At 52.0% G+C, this 17,237-nt stretch overlaps 1 protein-coding gene across 2 annotated transcripts in view; it reads right to left on the bottom strand.

Moving 5' to 3' along the window:
* Window positions 1-6,795, bottom strand: part of LRRC75A (leucine rich repeat containing 75A) — a 45,698-nt gene extending 38,903 nt beyond the window's left edge. The window contains exon 1 of one of the 2 annotated variants that reach the window (XM_070563524.1): window positions 6,319-6,795. In XM_070563524.1, the coding sequence (XP_070419625.1) occupies window positions 6,319-6,570 (252 nt within the window). In that variant the 5' untranslated portion in view covers window positions 6,571-6,795. The remainder of the gene's footprint in view (window positions 1-6,318) is intronic. The other variant, XM_070563523.1, reaches the window with a different exon arrangement.
* Window positions 6,796-17,237: the final 10,442 nt, after the last annotated feature.

The raw sequence follows: 17,237 nt of genomic DNA, 5'->3' as shown, positions 1-17,237 counted from the left end.
AGAAGCTGCAGAAAGCAGAAGGCAGAGGGGCAGAAAGACAGGCAAGGACATAGAGGATAGAGCGGGGTAGGGATAGCTCTGGAGGCGGGCACGGGCCTCAGGCCCAAAGTGAGGCACCTCTGCAGGCAGACGCACTCTGACACTCTCCACCCTCAGCGGGACTCCTGCGTCTATCCTGGTTAAGATAAAGTTAGAAACATCAAAATGCCACATCCCTTTGAGCAGCAGCCGTCGGCAGAACTCCATATGGCTGCAGCAGCCAGGAGTTTGAGCTAATAAAAGTTAAAAAAAAAAAAAAAAAGCTGGGAAATGCTCCCGGAGAGCCACGTGGGCACTGCTCAGGGCCAGTGGGTGGGGTGGGTGGGGATGGGGAGGAGAGCTGGGTCCCCACCCCTGCTCCGAGTGTCAAGGTCACTGTTATCATGAGAACAACCAACTCTTTAAGTGACAGCACGGCCAAGATACAGCCACTGAGTCTGCCGTTTTAGACAACTGGGCCCCTCTCCCACCCCTCCAGTTTCTCCTAATGAGAAAGGATATGATACAGCCAGCAGGGGCCAGGAGATGGAGCACAGAGGAGGAGTGTCATTTTTCTTATAGGTCACCCACAGTGCGGCTCTTGGTAGGGGGGCAGATGGCTGGCTGAGACCTCCACTATGGGGAGGCGATCTTCTCAGATATTGACGCCACTCCCTGGGCATCACACTGGGGAAGGCAGACAAAGACCCTGATCACCTGGACAACCCTTCTGCAAAGGTGGCTCTCACCTGCTGGAGGTGTTGGGGGTGCAGAGAGCAGCCACCAGAGCCCCGAGAATGGGGAAAGTGATGGTACTGACTCTGAGGGTTACTGGAAGGGTGACCTGCTCCTCTGCTGGACTGAGAAGCAGAGCCAGACTCTGCTGGCTTCTGAAAGAGACACCTGGGGCGGTGGCCAGGAGGAAGTGTGCCCGAGGGGAGGTTTAAAATTCAGCATAAGGATTTCTTGAAAACCCACTGTGCCCAGTATAGGATCTAGGGCCTCTGCCCAAGAAAAGCACACATGGAATTGAAATGACACTGGGGGAAGTGGAGAGAGGGGTGCACCAGTGCACCAAGGGGGTTACACCAAGGTGGGGGTCCACTGGTGGAGCCCAGGGTATAGTAGGAGCTGAAGATAGAGAGCAAAGCAGCTTCTGGTCATCTCCGAGGAGGTGGGTATTTGTCCCAACAAGAAGGACTCTACCCCAACAGACCTGAAGTCAGGATAGCCAGCCCAGCCCCATGCCCTGCCATAACGCCTGGCCATACAGATGCTGCCGTGTCCCTGGCCCTGGAAACCAGTGAAGCAGGCCCTGGCATGAGATTCCTTCTGCATCTTCATCACTGGAAACACCTGCATGCAGCCCAGTCAGAGAGCGGTGGATTTTAAAAAGGAAGGTTTCTCTTTGTGGCTGGAACAAACATGATTCAGCACAAGCAGCAGATCAGCAATGTGGAGACCAGGCTCTCCTGTCAGGCTCCGCTCCCTTCCCGCTGCTTCAGCAGAGGCCCCAGACTGCACCTGCCGGATGGGATCCCCCGATGCCCACAGAGGCCGGGCACCATGCCACTCCTCTCTCCAAGAACACCACCACCTGGCAGGCTGCCAGGAACAGCCAAGCCCCAGGGACAATCGTTCCCAGGAATCCAACCACGCTGAAAGCAAACTCACCAGATCTCACGAGCGTCCTAGCAAGCCTGGTAAATAAGCCCCCAGATGCACAGCTGCAGCCGGGGACTCAAGTGCTTCTGAGGACACACTGTGGCCGCGGGGGCAGATGCACCTCTTCACAGCACACTGACTTACTAAGGATTGTTGCAGGCCTGCGAGTGTTCAACATCGTGCCAGGGACAACAGTAGTGGTGGGGTCTCCACCTTAAGGAAGCATGTGACTTGGTCTGACAAAGGAAATGGACATCACAGGAAAAACTGTGTACAGGTGATTAAATATCGCCCAGTGTACGGGCCCTAACAGGCAGCTGGATCTCAGAGCCATGGGCTGACGTGGCCAGGAGGGTGGCCTTGGAAAGGTAAGGAGCATTCCGTGGAAATAAGGAAATGCACTCCAGGTGGAGGGCGAACGAGATCAGGGCCAAGGGTGGCGGAAATTCTTGCTCAGTGTCTGGTGGCCTTCCAACCTGCTCGCCCGAAGAGATTTTCTTAGACGGGTTGTTGGAGGAAAAAGGCGACCTTCAAAGGTCATTCTGCTCATCCTTCTGTCTCCAGGTAGGAAAGACTTGTCCAGTCTCCAGGTCCCCAGGGACCCTCCAAGTGCTTGTCCATTATCTTGCCCCGCTTGGGAAGCAAGTCGTCCTAGGTCCTGGAGGGTTCTTTTTTGCATTAGCTGATGTGGCTCCTGCTCCCAGGTATAGAATAAAGCCAGCCCTGCCACCCTGGCCGCAGCAGACTGAACCAGAAGTCCATGCGCAAGCCACACCACTGGGTAGGGCTGGGCAGGCTAACACTGAACAGCTCTGGCCAACAGGGCTGCACCATACTGAGTGGCAGTAAACCAACCTGATCAGACCTTCCTTATAGGAAAGCAGGGAGGCGGGCAGCTTCAGCCTGGTATATCCCAGGAAAACTGACCCCTTATTCCAGTGCTCCATGAAGCTGGCCAACTACCCAGTCTGGGGTTTGGGGGACTCAGAGAAACTGCCGGGCAGAGGAGATGACACCTCACCTTCCATACAGCCCAGCATTCGCTCTCTCTCCATGGCTAAAGGTTACTTCTTCCCCAGGGCTTCTTAAAGATGGCAAACCTGACCCCAGGACTTAGGGAGAGACATCTGGGCAAGGGTGAGGCCTGCAGGAATGGGGTCCAGGGAAAGGGAGAGGAGGCCTCTTCTCTCCACAGCTGGCTTCTTATATTCCCATGAGCACCGCCCCAGACTGCTTCTGAACTTGTAGTCAGCTTTTGATGCAGACTGAACCCTGGCCAGGTAGACAGAATCCCCAAATCCTGGGCCCAGCCTGGGAAAGGATACCTCTTGGTACCCCTGCCCGTAGCCTGGCCAGACGCAAAGTAGGGCAGCTTCTCCTGTTTCTTATCATCACCGCCATGAGAAAGTGTCTTGATTGCAGAGTCAACCGCAATTTCACACACTTTGTAGCCTTTGCTCTGCTCGGTACCCCAGATACCCTTTGGGAAATGAGGAAACACAACTTGGAGAGGTTATCTGCTGGGTCCAAGGTCAAAGCAGACTGAGGACCAGAAGGCAGGCCGCCAGAGCTGACTGTTGGCCCAGGCTCTTCTCATGATTGCACACTACTCCTAAAAGGAAGGGGACTGCTCTCTGCTCCTTTAAGGCAGCTTCCTGGCATCCTGCCTGCCCCTCTGGCCGCAGCTCAGGATCATTCACATCAGGAGGCCTCCTGATACTTCCCTAGCAAGTGACAAGCACAGACAGGCTGGAGATGCTCCAATCAGGGAAACCACCCCCCAAATCTCAGATGAGAAAGAACGGCATTCAGAAGAAGTGGCACCAGCAGCCACCATGAATTAAATACGTGGTCCCGGAGTCCCTGTTTCCATATCCCGGAGCCCGTAGCAAGTCACACAGCAGGGGGGAGGCACGGCACCACACTGGAGCATATTCTCATCTTGGGGTCTGTGAACCCTCTGAAATTCTTGCAAGATTGTGTATGTTGGTGCATTTGTCTGCGAATAGTGTCCAGGGTTCTTTCAGGACCATAAAAAGCTCAAGGACTCACAGAGGTTAAGAACCACAGGGACTGAGTATCTCAAGTCCCCTCCAAACCAGGGCTCTGGACACATACAAATCTGGCAGCCAAACAAACATTATCAAACACAGGAGAAACTGACATGCAAATGGGCGTGTCTGTTACTCTCCTAGCTGCTATTACTCTCAGTCTGTTCCTGTTCATCGACGCCCACACCATGGGTCCCGGATAACCTCCCAGCAGGACTTAGCACCTGGGCTCTGCATACACCCCTTTCTTTGCCTACTGTGTTTCTGAAGGAGAGGCTTTCCCTGTCTGACCCCTGGTGAGGCCCTGGGTGTTTTCCTGTCTCTCAGTGACTGCTCATTCCCTTTCTGAACATCACCACCTCCAGACTAGAGAAGGAAACTAGAAAGGAAAACACAATTTGGGAGAAGGAGACACTTCAGTGCACAGCACAGATCCAGTTCAACAGTCCTCTGAAGCCTCAGGGTCCTAGAACACTGCCTGTTTCTCATGGACACTTGGATACCCCGTGCTCTCCTCCCACACTGCCCAAGGGCCCATGACAATCTCCTGCAGGGGCCCTGATCTGCACGTTCCGGGCAACACAGGGCAGCTCTCTAAGCCCCTTGGGCAGGCCCATTGCTGGCTCTGGAGAGGCCCACAGACCTCACCCACCAGCCAGAGATCGACGGAGCCTGACAAACGCCATGAAACTGGAAGACAAGCTATTCTGCTGCTTTCACAGAGAAGGGGAAAGTCTGATTACCCCTCCTGCCCCCATCAGCCCTTCCAGTCTTGCTACTAAGAAGGGAGTCAGGACAGCAACAAGACCAACATTTCTCAGGAAATGCTCCCTGTCTCAGGGGCCTTAGGGGCTTATCAACTCTCCAAAAACCAGGGAGAAATTCAGCTTCCCTGGGATGTGAATCACACTCGTCCCCAGAGGGATTGAGGAGCCCAAAGTGTCTAGCTCCTCCTGCAGGCCCCACCCAACCGGCCCATAAGAATTCTGGCTTCACTTTGTTCTTTTACCCTCCAAGGAGGGCTTGTCTTGACCCCCACCTTCCAGCCCCCTCGATTCTTCCACATCCCCCGAAGCACCTACCCCAGTGCTGGGGGAACAGCACGTCAGCAGTGAAACCTTCTTACTGTCTGGTGTGCAAAGGGGATATGATGATCTGGAAAATCCATTATTCTGTTTGAAAGCAAAAGAGTTTCCACAGAGGCCATACACTGGATTCCAACTTTTGAAAGACAAATATATACTGCTAAAGTTGGGTGGTGCGTAATGTCACCTTTCTTTGAAGATTCAAGTCAGAGAAGCCACCTGGGCATCCAGTGGCATCTCAGGCATCCTTCTGGATGTTGCTTGGAAAAGCCAAGGCAAGCAGAAGCCCCACGGCTTCCCAAGTCCTCAAGCGTCTGCTTCCGTCTCCCTGGGCAGCACACACCTTGGGAACACACGCTCCAGAGTAATAGCACACCAGATATAAAGGGGGGAGGGGTTGCTGCAGAATCCAGGAGGGATGTGCGTCGGATTAGATTTTGGAAGTTCCTCCCAGGAAGGTGCTCCCACAGCCTCTTTCATCAGTGATACAAAAACTTCAGACAGGCCACCTGAGATTCCCCCTCCCCCATCCACAGGCGACTCCATCACTAATGAGGTCAATCTAACAAGAATATGGGGCCTGCCCTTGGCAACCTCCAAAGCTGGACCAAGACAACCTGTGTGGTAATGCAGCAAGGCAGCTTTTGCCTTCCTGCCTCTCTCCCAGTCAACAAAATACACGGAACAGGCCACCCCCTCCCTTAAAAGACAGTGAGGAAGGAAAACAAGTCGGAGAGGTGGATGACAGCACCAGCCCCAGCGCTGCCCTAAAGCAGAGGGGACCAGCCAGATCTGCAAAGTCAGTCCCTAACCAGTGGGACAGGGACAGGACAGGCCGAGGGCAGAGTGCTGGCAGCCTCCTGAAGTTCCTGCCAGCTGGGCAGTCACACAGGAAACCACATCCAGCTCCCCTCTCCCTCTCTCCACTGTTCACCAGGGGCTCATGGCTGAGCACCTGTCAAAGTTAGTCAGGGGAGATGAAGCACTGCCTCCCACCAGAACCGCAATCCAGGATGCCTCCCGGGGGGCAAAAGACCTAGGGACTGGCATCTTACTAGCCCTAGGGCTGCGTCCTTGGACTCCCCCTGGGGAAGCTGGGTTCGGCTGACAACTGCGCATTCCTTGAGGACCCTTGGCAGGGGTGACTACCAGCGGGTAGAGAGGAAGAAAAGAACCCTGGCCCAGGCCAAGCATCCCTCCCTCCATCTCCTCCCACCAACCACCCCTGGGACCAGGCTCCTTCTCTGCCTGCCAGGGAGAGAGCAGGGACGTTATTCCAACAGGTCTCTCTCACCCGGGCCTCACCCGGCTAGCCGTCCTCCGCCCTGCCCTGAGGCCCTCCAATTCAGCCAGAGCGCCAAGGCACCTGCTGCCAGACCTGGCTGCATCCGGGCGAAAGGGGGCCCTGGGCGGTGCCCCTCGGCGCTCCCGGGCCTCCTAGAGAAGGGGCGGGGCGCTCCCGGTCCGGCGCGCCCCCCGCGCCCCCTCCCCGCGCTCACCTGGCGCAGGTGCTGCAGCAGCGTCCCCGCCTCCTCCCGCCGGCCCTGGCGCACCATCCGCAGCAGCTCCTGGACCATGCCGACGCGCCGGTGGTAGGGGGGCAGCCCCGCGCCGGCGCCCGCGCGCCCCGCCTTGTCCCCGGCGCGCAGCAGCAGCGACGCCCAGAAGTCGGGCCGTTCGCGGCGGGGGCCGGGCGCCGCGCCGGGGCTGGCTCTCTCCGCCAGGCTGCCCTTGGTCTGCCGGGTGCCCATGCCGCCGCCGCCGCCCGCCGGCACCGTCCGCGCTGGGCCGCGACGCCGCGTCCCCGGCCGGCTGCCCGCCCCTCGGCCGCCCGCGCGCGCCGGCCTCCCGGGCTGAACTTTGGGGGAACTGTTGCGCGCGGGCGGGCGGGCGGGCGGCGCGGGGGCGGGGGCGGGCGGCTGCCCGCGCTCCCCTTGCTCCTCCCTCCGCGCTCCCCGGGCGCGCTCCCCCGGCGCTCGCCGCCCGCCCGCCCGCGGCCCCGCCCCGCCCCCGGCTCGGCTCCCGCTCCCGCCCTTGCGCCCGCGCCCGGGCTCCGCGCCGCCGCCGCCGCGCGCTCGCTCCTTTCTTCCCTCTCCTCCGCGGCCGTCCCCTCCCTCCTCCTTCCCGCCCCCCGCGCCGGGCCGGGGCTGCTGGGCGCCCCCTGCCGGCCGCCGCGCTGCGCCTCCCGGGGCCGTGGCGAGGTGGCGACCGGCGTGGGCAGGCCCCAGAGGCCCTCGCTGGCGGTCCCCACCAGGTTCCCCAGATGCTTCCACGACCGCACGCGAGTGTGAGGGCCGCGGGAGGTGAAGGGTGGCGGCCCATGCCCCGGCCAGATGGGGAAAGTTTGCCGCATGGCGGGGTGGGGGTCTCTCAGTCCCAGAGTCGGGTTTGTCCAGGTGGGCTCCCCAGAGCATCCGCCCCTCACCTGAGGCGCTGGTTAAAAACGCAGACTCCTGGACCTCGCCCCTGGCCCACTGAGCGAGAATATCCGCGGTGGGGCCTGGAATCTGCATTTATAGCCAGCTTCTCTGCTGATTACAGTCCTTTGACGCTTGGCCTGCCGGGTGGCAGGTGCTGGTGGTGGGGGTTGGTACGTGAACCGGGGAACTATGTGCAAGATTGTGTGTTGCGTGTGTGTGTGTGTGTGTGTGCCCTTTTATGGAGAGTCTGTCCATTGCTTCCATCAGTCTCTCGAAGGGTCTGCACGTCAAGGTAGAGAACTGCTGTCTCCTCTAGTTCTCACTCTCACCCCTCTGGAGAAGGTTCCAGGAGGAGTAATCTCGGTACAGAAAAGCAGAGGTGTGCCTGCCCATAGACCGAACGCACACTCCTACCGGTCCTCCTCCCTCCCTGACCATAAGGGACCAGACCCCCTGGGGTCCGATGCTGCTTGGAAAGCCAACCAGGGCCCACGAGAGGGAAGGCTAAGGCACTTGGGGGACCTTTCCTGTCACAGAGCACAGACCACCCTGGTGGGCTGGGGTCCCTGCCCTGGTCTCAGCTGCAGTGCTGCAGGAGGGGCAGCACTTGTGTGCGCTCGCCTGCGACCCAGGCCCTGGGTGCCTTTAGGGGGAAAAGACAATGTGGGCTGCAGGGGAGGAGAGCCTGATCCCAAATCACAGAGAGCTGGAGCCTACTAGGTGCTGAGCGCTGAGCCTCTGGCCAGTCCTCAGCTCCTTCCTTTGTCATGTTGGGATGAGAACACTATGTCAAGAACTGGGGGAGTAAAATGAGGGGGACACAGAAACTCCAAGCAGGTGCAGGTGTTCCGCAAAGGACAGCTCATTTTCCTACTCTGCAAATGATCATAGGTCTTCCCCTAGGGATTTTCTCCGTCAACCCAGAGTACCTGGAGGAGGCCCTGCTCTCCCCAGCAGGCCTTCTCTTCCCTTTGCATGCCCCGCTCCCAAATGCCCATCTCTGCCGGCAGAGAACACTTAGTCTTCCTGCAAGCTGGCTGCTCAGGGCTTAGAGCAACACCTTCCAAACTCACAGGGACCCTCTCTGTGTAGAACACACTTGTTGGCTTCTCCAGAGAACCTAGGCTGGGAAACACTTCAGTGCCTCTCATGTCTGGTCAGCAAGACCACCAGGCAAGCTGGCTACCAGGCACCTCCCTAGGGATAGTGGGCTCCACCCACCTGGTGGCAGACCACAGCCCAAGCTGGCAGGTTGGCCGGCTTGAGGGTCTGTGGCTGGGGCAAAGGCCATCTCAGGGGAAGATGGCCCAGGCCAGTCCTTCACCTGGGATCAGAAGGTCATCCCTTTCCTCTTCTTCAGAGATCTGATTCTATCCTTCTTCTCCGTGCTCTTTTTTTTCTACTTTCCCCTCTTTTGGTCTTGCTCTCCTCAGTATATAATCTGCTCAAACTTCTTCCATCTATTTAGAAAGAAAAGTTTCATTTGCCCCATCCCCTCTGGTCACCAATGCCCCACCTCTCTCTTTTCTTTTCAGCTAAGCTTTTTGGAAATGCTTTATATTGATTTTTACACCTTCTTTACTTCCATTCATTCCTCACACACTCCAGTTTGGCTCTGGCCACACCATGTCATTGAAATGTCTCTTGCTAGTAACCCGGTTGCTAAATTCGGTGGCCACTTTCAGGCTGCATCTTATTCGACTTTTAAGCAGCATCCAATCTTGTTGCCTGCTCTATTTTGATTGGAGCTCTACTCCCTTGGTTTGTAAGGAACTGCTCTCCTCTGTTTCTTTTGTGAGGTCCTCTGGGAGCTCCTTTCCTTACCCCCATCCTTTACTTGTTGATGTTACCAAGGGTGTGGCCCTGGACCTCTTCCTAGGCTTTACCCGCCACACACACACCAATGATTCCAAGTCTGTCTTTCCAGCTCATAAGCTACTAAGTTAACCTGTCACTGATTCATGGATGCTGGCAGAAGACATGAGACTCCTGGGTCAGAGACGTAGGACTTTATTACTCAGGCACACACAGCATGTAGCATGAGCATCAGCATATTTGCATTGGTTCCCTTAGCCTCTGAGTCCCACAGGGGCAGCAGGATGGGCCCAGATGGATGCTCCACATGCAGCAGGTTTGCACCACAGCTGAGGAACACCGACCTTGGGAATCTACTGCTTATATCAGAAACAATGAGCAAGGCTGGAGGGAAGCAGTACTTCATGCCTCAAGGTTACTTACTACAAACACAACACTGAGAAGGGCCCAGGTAAAAAGTGGTCAGGGTCTTGCATTCTTGGCACACACAGATGCGTGTGAAAAGACCCATGGAGGATTACTCTTCCAACAGTGGGCACCTCATACCCAACAAATGAGTGCATCCTCTCCCAGGCCTCCTTCCCAACATGCCTACTTCTGTCTCTGCTTTCGGTTAGTAACAGCAGGTCAGACACCCTGGAGTCATTGTGCACTCTGGTCTCCCTCAGTTTTTGCATCTGGTCAACCGAGTCCACTTAAGGATGCTAAGGATGGGGGCTCTCATTTGTGCACGTGCGCTATGTGCTCGGTCTCAGGCTGTATCCTTGCATATATTATGCTCTTTCATCCTTTCGACAGCTGTGAGGTTGGTTTTATTATTGTCCTGAATTCACAGGTGAGGAAGTGGGATCTTAGAGAGGTTAAATGACTTGCCCAAGTTCACGCAGATAGTAAGGGGCAGAGCTGGGATTCATACTTAGGTCTGTCTGACTTGAAAGCCTGTTAGCATTACTTTATACTATCAATCCTACTGTTTAAATATTACATCCTACAGCCACTGCCTTGTTGACAATCTGTCATCTTTCACCCCTATCATTACGTTACAATAGCCTTCTTTCTAACTTGTCTCCCCACCTCCAGTCTTGCACCTTCTAATGCATCTTCCATATAGCAATTGGAGTGATCATTCTAAAAGGGGACACACGCACACACAAACTCTCCCCTCTTCAGTGATTCCTATCACTTTCAGTCCAAACTACTTAACATGGCATTGATGTCCCTCAGGTGCTACACTGTCCTCCTGGCCTACACTTCAGCCATCATCCTGTGTTACTTACACCTCTCCCAAGATGCCATACTTTGTACCTTTGCACATACTACATTATCGTCCTGGGATGTCCTTCACCTCCTTAACAGATGCCTCGTCATCCCTTAAGACTCAGTTTAGGTGTCACCTCCCTCAGGAAGCCTTCCCTGAATGTCTCTTGTGTCCTCCTCTGTGACTATATAATACCCTGTGAATAAGACAGCATTCTTGTACTATGTTTCTACTGTTCATTGGCACATGCTGTTCTTCTGCTCGGAGCATCCCTCCTCATCCTTTAGACTAAACTCAAGTGTCATTTCCTCAGGGATGGCTTCTGGGGTTCCCTTGCCTCCCACCTGCTAACATTAGGTGTCTATCACTGCCTGTGCCAGATGCTGCTGTAATGGCCTATAATCTCCTCAAGGGCAGCTTGTCCACCAGGGCCTACACATCACAGTGACTGGCACGTTGGAGGAGCCCAAAAAATACTTGTTGAATCAAAAAAACGCATAGCCACCTCCAATGTGTCAGCTTCGTGCCAGGAACTCAGTCCACGGCAGGCGCTCAATGAAATGATTGAACGGAGCAGAGCACTCAAGTGCGAGTTGGACTTGTTGACATGGAAGCTACTGATGAGCCTCAGAAATCAGTTTGCGGGGAGTTAAGGAGCAAATGGGAGGCAGGTAAGAGAGCCGAGAGCTAATGTAGCTTGTTCTTTCAAGAAATGTGGTTGTGAATAGGACAGAGGCCGAGGGGCACGGGCAGAGAAGACTGCCGTTTGTTGTTGTTTGTTTGTTTTTTACAAGGGAGATAGATCGTTTTATTAAGAGGGAATCGTGGAATTTATTTTTTTTGTCATTCTCTTCTAGGCAAGTAATTTCTGTAACGTGGGAAGCACTGGGCTTTTCTCACCATCGAACCTGGAATTAAGGAATTCTCGCCATGATTTTTCTTTGAATGTTCGCTTCCGTTTCTGCTCATGTGGTAAGAATTTGAAGTATAAGATCCCTAATGAAATTTAAAGATTGTACAGATTACATAAATGTTTAAATGAAAACATCTAATATATGGCTCAAACAGTAAATATTTTTATCCAGTATGTCAAGCTCTTGTTGCTACAATACGTTTTACATTGATGATATTTAACCCTTTTCTTAAAAATTATGCAAAAAGTGTTACAATACCCCTTTTTACAGAAGAAAAATTGATGTTTAGAAAAAGTAAAGAATTTGGCCAAGGCCTCCTTCATAGTAATTGGAGACGTGGAATTCAAAATCAAGTCTGCACGGCTTTGGAGAATATAGATGCTCAACATAGTTTTTTTTTTTTTTTTGAGGAACACTAGCCCTGAGCTAACTACTGCCAGTCCTTCTCTTTTTGCTGAGGAAGACTGGCCCTGAGCTAACATCCGTGCCCATCTTCCTCTACTTTATATGTGGGACGCCTATCACAGTATGGCTTGACAAGCGGTGCCATGTCCGCACCTGGGATCCAAACCAGTGAACCCCGGGCTGCCCAGAAGTGGAACTTGCGAACTTAACCACTGCACCACCGGGCCGGCCCCTCAACATAGATTTTAAACACTTTTGTTTGAAAATGTTGTCCTTTAGTTGCTATTTGTCTTTGAATATGGGGAGAGGACTTGAGCAGGAGAGGAAGACCAGGTGACCTGAGGTCCCTGCTGGGGTGGGTGACAGGTGGCCCAGAACGTAGCTGGAGGGCTGAGCCTCAGGTAGACACTGGTACTGATTTTGCAAAGGAGGAGGAAAGATGCAAATAAGTTTGCAGATAGAAGAGAAATTGGAGGAGTTCTTGCTTCATGGTCTTGCTTTTTTCCATGACATAGAAAGCTACCTGCTAAAATGCCAGGGGAAAAGGCAGGGCACAGGCTTGCGGAGAGAGGTAACGATGTGATGTGATGGCAGCAGAGGGGAGTGGGAGAGGGAGCCGCTGGTGTAGAGGGAGGGGAGAGGAGGCAGGATGGGCGGTGTGGAGAGCTTTCTGCTGAGGTGGGAGACAAGGAGTTTGGAGCAGCATCCTGTTTCCATGAGGTTTGCTCCAGCAGCTCTTAGCAGCTCCTAGCAGCTCAAGAATCAGAGCCAAGAAGTGAGGGATTAGATTAACCAGTGTTGGGTTTCCTTAGAGCAAATAGGTGACAAAGTCCTGGAAGCGATGACCTGGGGAATATTGTCAGGAAAGGAGGTGAAGCCAGAAGGAGTCCAGGCATGGGATAAAATGTACTTCAACCAGTGGTTCTCAAACTTGAGCACACATCAGCATCCCCTAGAGGGCTTGTTGATACACAGCTCTCTGTCACTACCCTCAGGGTTTCTGACTCCATAAATCAGGGGCTTTTGCGTTTCTAATGAGTTTCCAGGGATCCTGAACCTGCCAGTCCCATCTGTCCGGGGACCACACTTTGAAAACAGCCACATGAGCTGGGCCTGGGGAGGAAACGAGTATGAGTTTTTCTCTCCTGATGTTTCATTAAGGTTGCGAAGGGTACAGAACCATTTCTGGACTCAGTGGAATTTAGGGTGTCACTGAAAGAAACGACCCTGAGGGAACACTGAAAACACACGTGCACACATATGCATAACAACAAAGGGGTTCCCGTCTCTTAGTTCGTTTTCTTCCCAAAAGAAGACTCACCTCCTTTCCAGGGTGCCCCATTAGCCTACTTCTCTTTAAGCAGCTCTTCCAATACCTGGTACATTCTTTGCTTACCAGGTTAATGCATCAGGATCCCTGAATGATGACACACGCCGGGAATGAATATAAACCCCTACATTTTAGTCTAAAAGTCTGCCAGGATGAGTAGATCCCCCGTGTGGCATCCCAAACATCAGACCAGCTCTTAGTCAGGACTCTCAGGGCCCTCGGATCCCTTGCCCAGGCCTTTGCCAGAAAGGATACTCCCAGATGGTCGGGAACACAGATGACAGAAGTGGCCTCTGAGGCCAGCCAGGGGGAGAACTCCAGGTCTCCAAGCTCTCTCCTTGCAAACAGAACCCCAAGAGGACGTGTCCTGGGATCCATCCACCTAGTGCCACTGAAAACTGTGTACAAGGCTGACTTCATGCTTTTCTCCCCTCTACTTCTCCACTTATTTCTTCATGGCTCCAGGCATGGCTTGCTTTAGTTTAGTTATTTAGTTAGTTATGTAATAAGTGCCAGTGAACTCACCATCCAACACAAAACAAAGCCGAGCCAGACCCTTGGCGATAACCGACATTTCATCATAGGGTACCAGCTCGTCATCCTGCCTCCTGGATCCTGTGTTCATCATTCCTTGCTTTCCTCTTTATATTATTTTAAAATTTCTTTTATAATGGAAAATTTCACACATACACAAAGCTGGAGAGATTAGTGTAGTGAATCTGCATGTCCCTATTGTCCAGATTTTAACTTTTAAAATCATGCCCAATCTTGTTTTAGACGAGCCCCACCCATTTCCTCTGTTTCCACATTCTTTACGTAGTTGTGTTGCCTTTATATCTGTTCCTAAAGGGCATCTATTTTTTATTTTGGTTGTTTTTAACTTTATAAAGGGGTATCTTGCTCTGTGGAATTTTTTTCGGAGCTACTTTTTTCACTTAATATTGTCTTGGTAGGAATGATCCTTGTTGCTGCATGTCACTGTAGGTCATTCATTTGACTGTGTAATAGTCCATTGTCCTGTGGACCTTACTTTATTTCTTCCACTCTCCCACTGATGGTACTCAAGTAGTTTCTAGCCTTTTTGCTACTGGGAAAAGTGCTCTTATGAATATTCCTTTTTTTTTTTTTTTTTGGTGAGGAAGTTTGGCCCTGAGCTAACATCTGTTGCCAATCTTCCTCTTTTTGCTTGACGAAGATTGTTGCTGAACTAACATCTGTGCCAGTCTTCCTCTGTTTGGTATGTGGGACTCTGCCACAGCATGGATTGATGAGCAGTGTGTAGGTTTGTGCCTGGAAGCCGAACCTGCAAACCATGGGCTGCTGAGGCGGAGCCTGTGAACTTAACCATTGTGCTACCGGGCCAGCCCCTCTTATTCTTTTTTTTTTTTTTTAAAGATTTTATTTTTTCCTTTTTCTCCCCAAAGTCCCCCGGTACATAGTTGTGTATTCTTTGTTGTGGGTTCTTCTGGTTGTGGCATGTGGGATGATGCCTCAGCGTGGTCTGATGAGCAGTGCCATGTCCGCGCCCAGGATTCGAACTAACGAAACACTGGGCCGCCTGCAGCGGAGCGCGCGAACTTAACCACTCGGCCACGGGGCCAGCCCAGCCCCTCTTATTCTTGTACATTCTAGTTGTACATTTGGAACGGCTCTAGGAGTGGAATGGTTTAGCTTTAGGATTAATGTTGAGTTGTTTTCCACCAAATTACTGCCCCACCCTCAGCATTGTATGAGAGATCCTCCCCTCACATCCATATCCTCTTCCCTTCTCCAATGCTTGTTATTGATAGGCTTATTAAGTTTTTCCAATTACTTTGCCAATTAAAATAGAATCTTATTGGGGCCTTAATTTGCATTTCCTTAATAACTGGTGTCTTAGCTTATGCTGCTGTAACAAAGACTAGGTTTGGACTTGCTTGGGACCCATCAGCCCTTCCTTCTTTCCTATTCCCCCTTTTTGAGTGGGAATGTCTGCTCTAAGCCGCTGAGCCTATGGCATGTTGTTAAGGCAGCCGGAAGCTGACCAAGACAACTGCCCACATTGACTGTGTCTTTGTTTACCGGCCCATGTATTTCCTTTTCCATTAAATGCCTGGTCACATCTTTTGTTCATTTTCTGTTGAGAATTCATTTCCTATTGTTGCTGTGACCAATTACCACAAACTTAGTGGGTTAAAAGAACATAGTTTTATTAACTTACAGTTCTGAAATGGATCCGAAATGGGTCTTCCCGGGGAAAATCAAGGTTTTGGCAGAGCTGCATTCCTGCGGAGGCTCTATGGGGGATCGCTTTCCTTCCCTTTTCCAGCCTCTAGGGGCCGTCTACGTCCATTGGCTCAGGCCCCCTTCCAGCAATTGCATCACTCTGACCCTCCTCCTTATAAGGACCCTTGTGATTACATTGGGCCCTCCCAGGTATTCCAGGTTAATCGCCCCATCTCAAGATTTTAATCACATCTGCAATGTCCCTTTTGCCATGTAAGGAAACATATTCAGTGGTTGGGGATTAGGACGTGGACATCTTTGGGAGACCACTGCTCTGCCTGTCACACTTGGCCTCTTGCCTTTTTCATGGATTGATATAAGAAGAGCCACATAACAGAAGATAACTCTGCCTTCTGAACACCACTGGCGCTAGAGGCCAGTGCCCACAAGGAGACCAGCACCGGGCTGTAACTGCTCCCCACCCTCTCTGCTGGGCGCCTGCGGGGTTTGAGGAAAGATACACCAGAAGGCAAGACCTCTGCCACCCAGACCCTCTGTGGGCTACTGGCCGGGAGACAGTCCCAGCTTCTGAGATGCTAGGAGACACAGGCATGATTCATGCACCAGTCTTGTGAATCCTAGCAGTGCTTCACTTCTTTCTGATATGTGTGATTTTTCAGAGTGCTTTCCCATCCATAACCTCCCTTGACTCTCAACGTTGTCACAGGCCAAGTGCAATGGGGTGACTGTGCTGGAAGCTTCCTGGCCAGTTGGAGCAAGGCTGAGACTAGTAGATCCCAGGCTCTGAACCCTCAGCCTGGGATTCTTCCCAGCACGCTGGGCTTCAGGGGAGAGACCCATGTGACTTATGAGAGTGCCCTGTCCCAGCCTCCCCATCAACCTGCCACAGAGGTGAGAAGTGGTGAGAGTTCCAGGGTTACAGGCCAAGGCTTGGAATCACACAGACCTGGTCCTCGGGCAAGTAGTTTAACCTCTCTGGGCCTTGGTGCCTCTTCTATGAAATGTGAATACTAATTGTACCTGCATTTCAAGAATGTTGTGAGGATAAAATGAGATTGTGTGTGTTACTGGCTTTACACAATACCTGACCTGTGCTACTTCATAAATGGCAGAATCAAAAGCCAGACAGAAAGTTTAGTAGATAGCCACAAAGACAAATGACCAGATTAAAAAATGGGCAAAGGACTTGAATAGACATTTCTCCAAAGAAGATATATGAATGGCCAATGAAAAGATGCTGAACACCACTTCAAATACAAATGAAAACGAAAATGCGATACCACCTCACGCCCATTAGGATGCCTACTTTCAAAAACAAAACCAGAAAATAACAAGTGTTGGTCAGGATGTGGAGAAACTGGAACCCTTGTGCATTGTTGGTGGGAATATAAAATGGTGTAGCCATGGGCTGGCCCTGTGGCTGAGTGGTTAAGTTTGCATGCTCCGCTGCAGGCGGTCCAGTGTTTCGTTGGTTCGAATCCTGGGCGCGGACATGGCACTGCTCATCAAAGCACGCTGAGGCAGCATCCCACATGCCACAACTAGAAGGACCCACAACGAAGAATATACAACTATGTAGCGGGGGGCTTTGGGGAGAAAAAGGAAAAAACAAAAATCAAAAAATAAAATAAAATAAAATAAAATAAAATAAAATGGTGTAGCCACTATGGAAAACAGTATGGTGGTTCCTCAAACATTAAATAGAATTACCATATGACCCAGAAATTCCATTTCTAGGTATACACCCAAAAGAACTGGAAGCAGGAACTCGAACAGATATTTGTACACCCACGTTCATAGTAGCATTATTCATAATAGCTGAATATTCATAAAAGGTCCAAAAAAACCCAGGTGTCCATTGACAGATGAATGGATAAACACAATGTGGTATATACATACCATGAAATATTATTCAGCCTTAAAAAAGAAGGAAATTTTGATACATGTTAAAACATGGATGAACCTTGAGGACATGCTAAGTGAAATAAGCCAGACACAAAAAGACTGTATGATTCCACTCATCTGAGGTACCTAGAGTAGTCAAATTCAC

This window comes from Equus przewalskii, chromosome 10, assembly GCF_037783145.1.
Source record: "Equus przewalskii isolate Varuska chromosome 10, EquPr2, whole genome shotgun sequence".
In the NCBI taxonomy this organism is placed as follows: Eukaryota; Metazoa; Chordata; class Mammalia; order Perissodactyla; family Equidae; genus Equus; species Equus przewalskii.
Note: the sequence above shows the minus strand (reverse complement) of the source record. Positions and strands in the feature narration are given on the sequence as shown.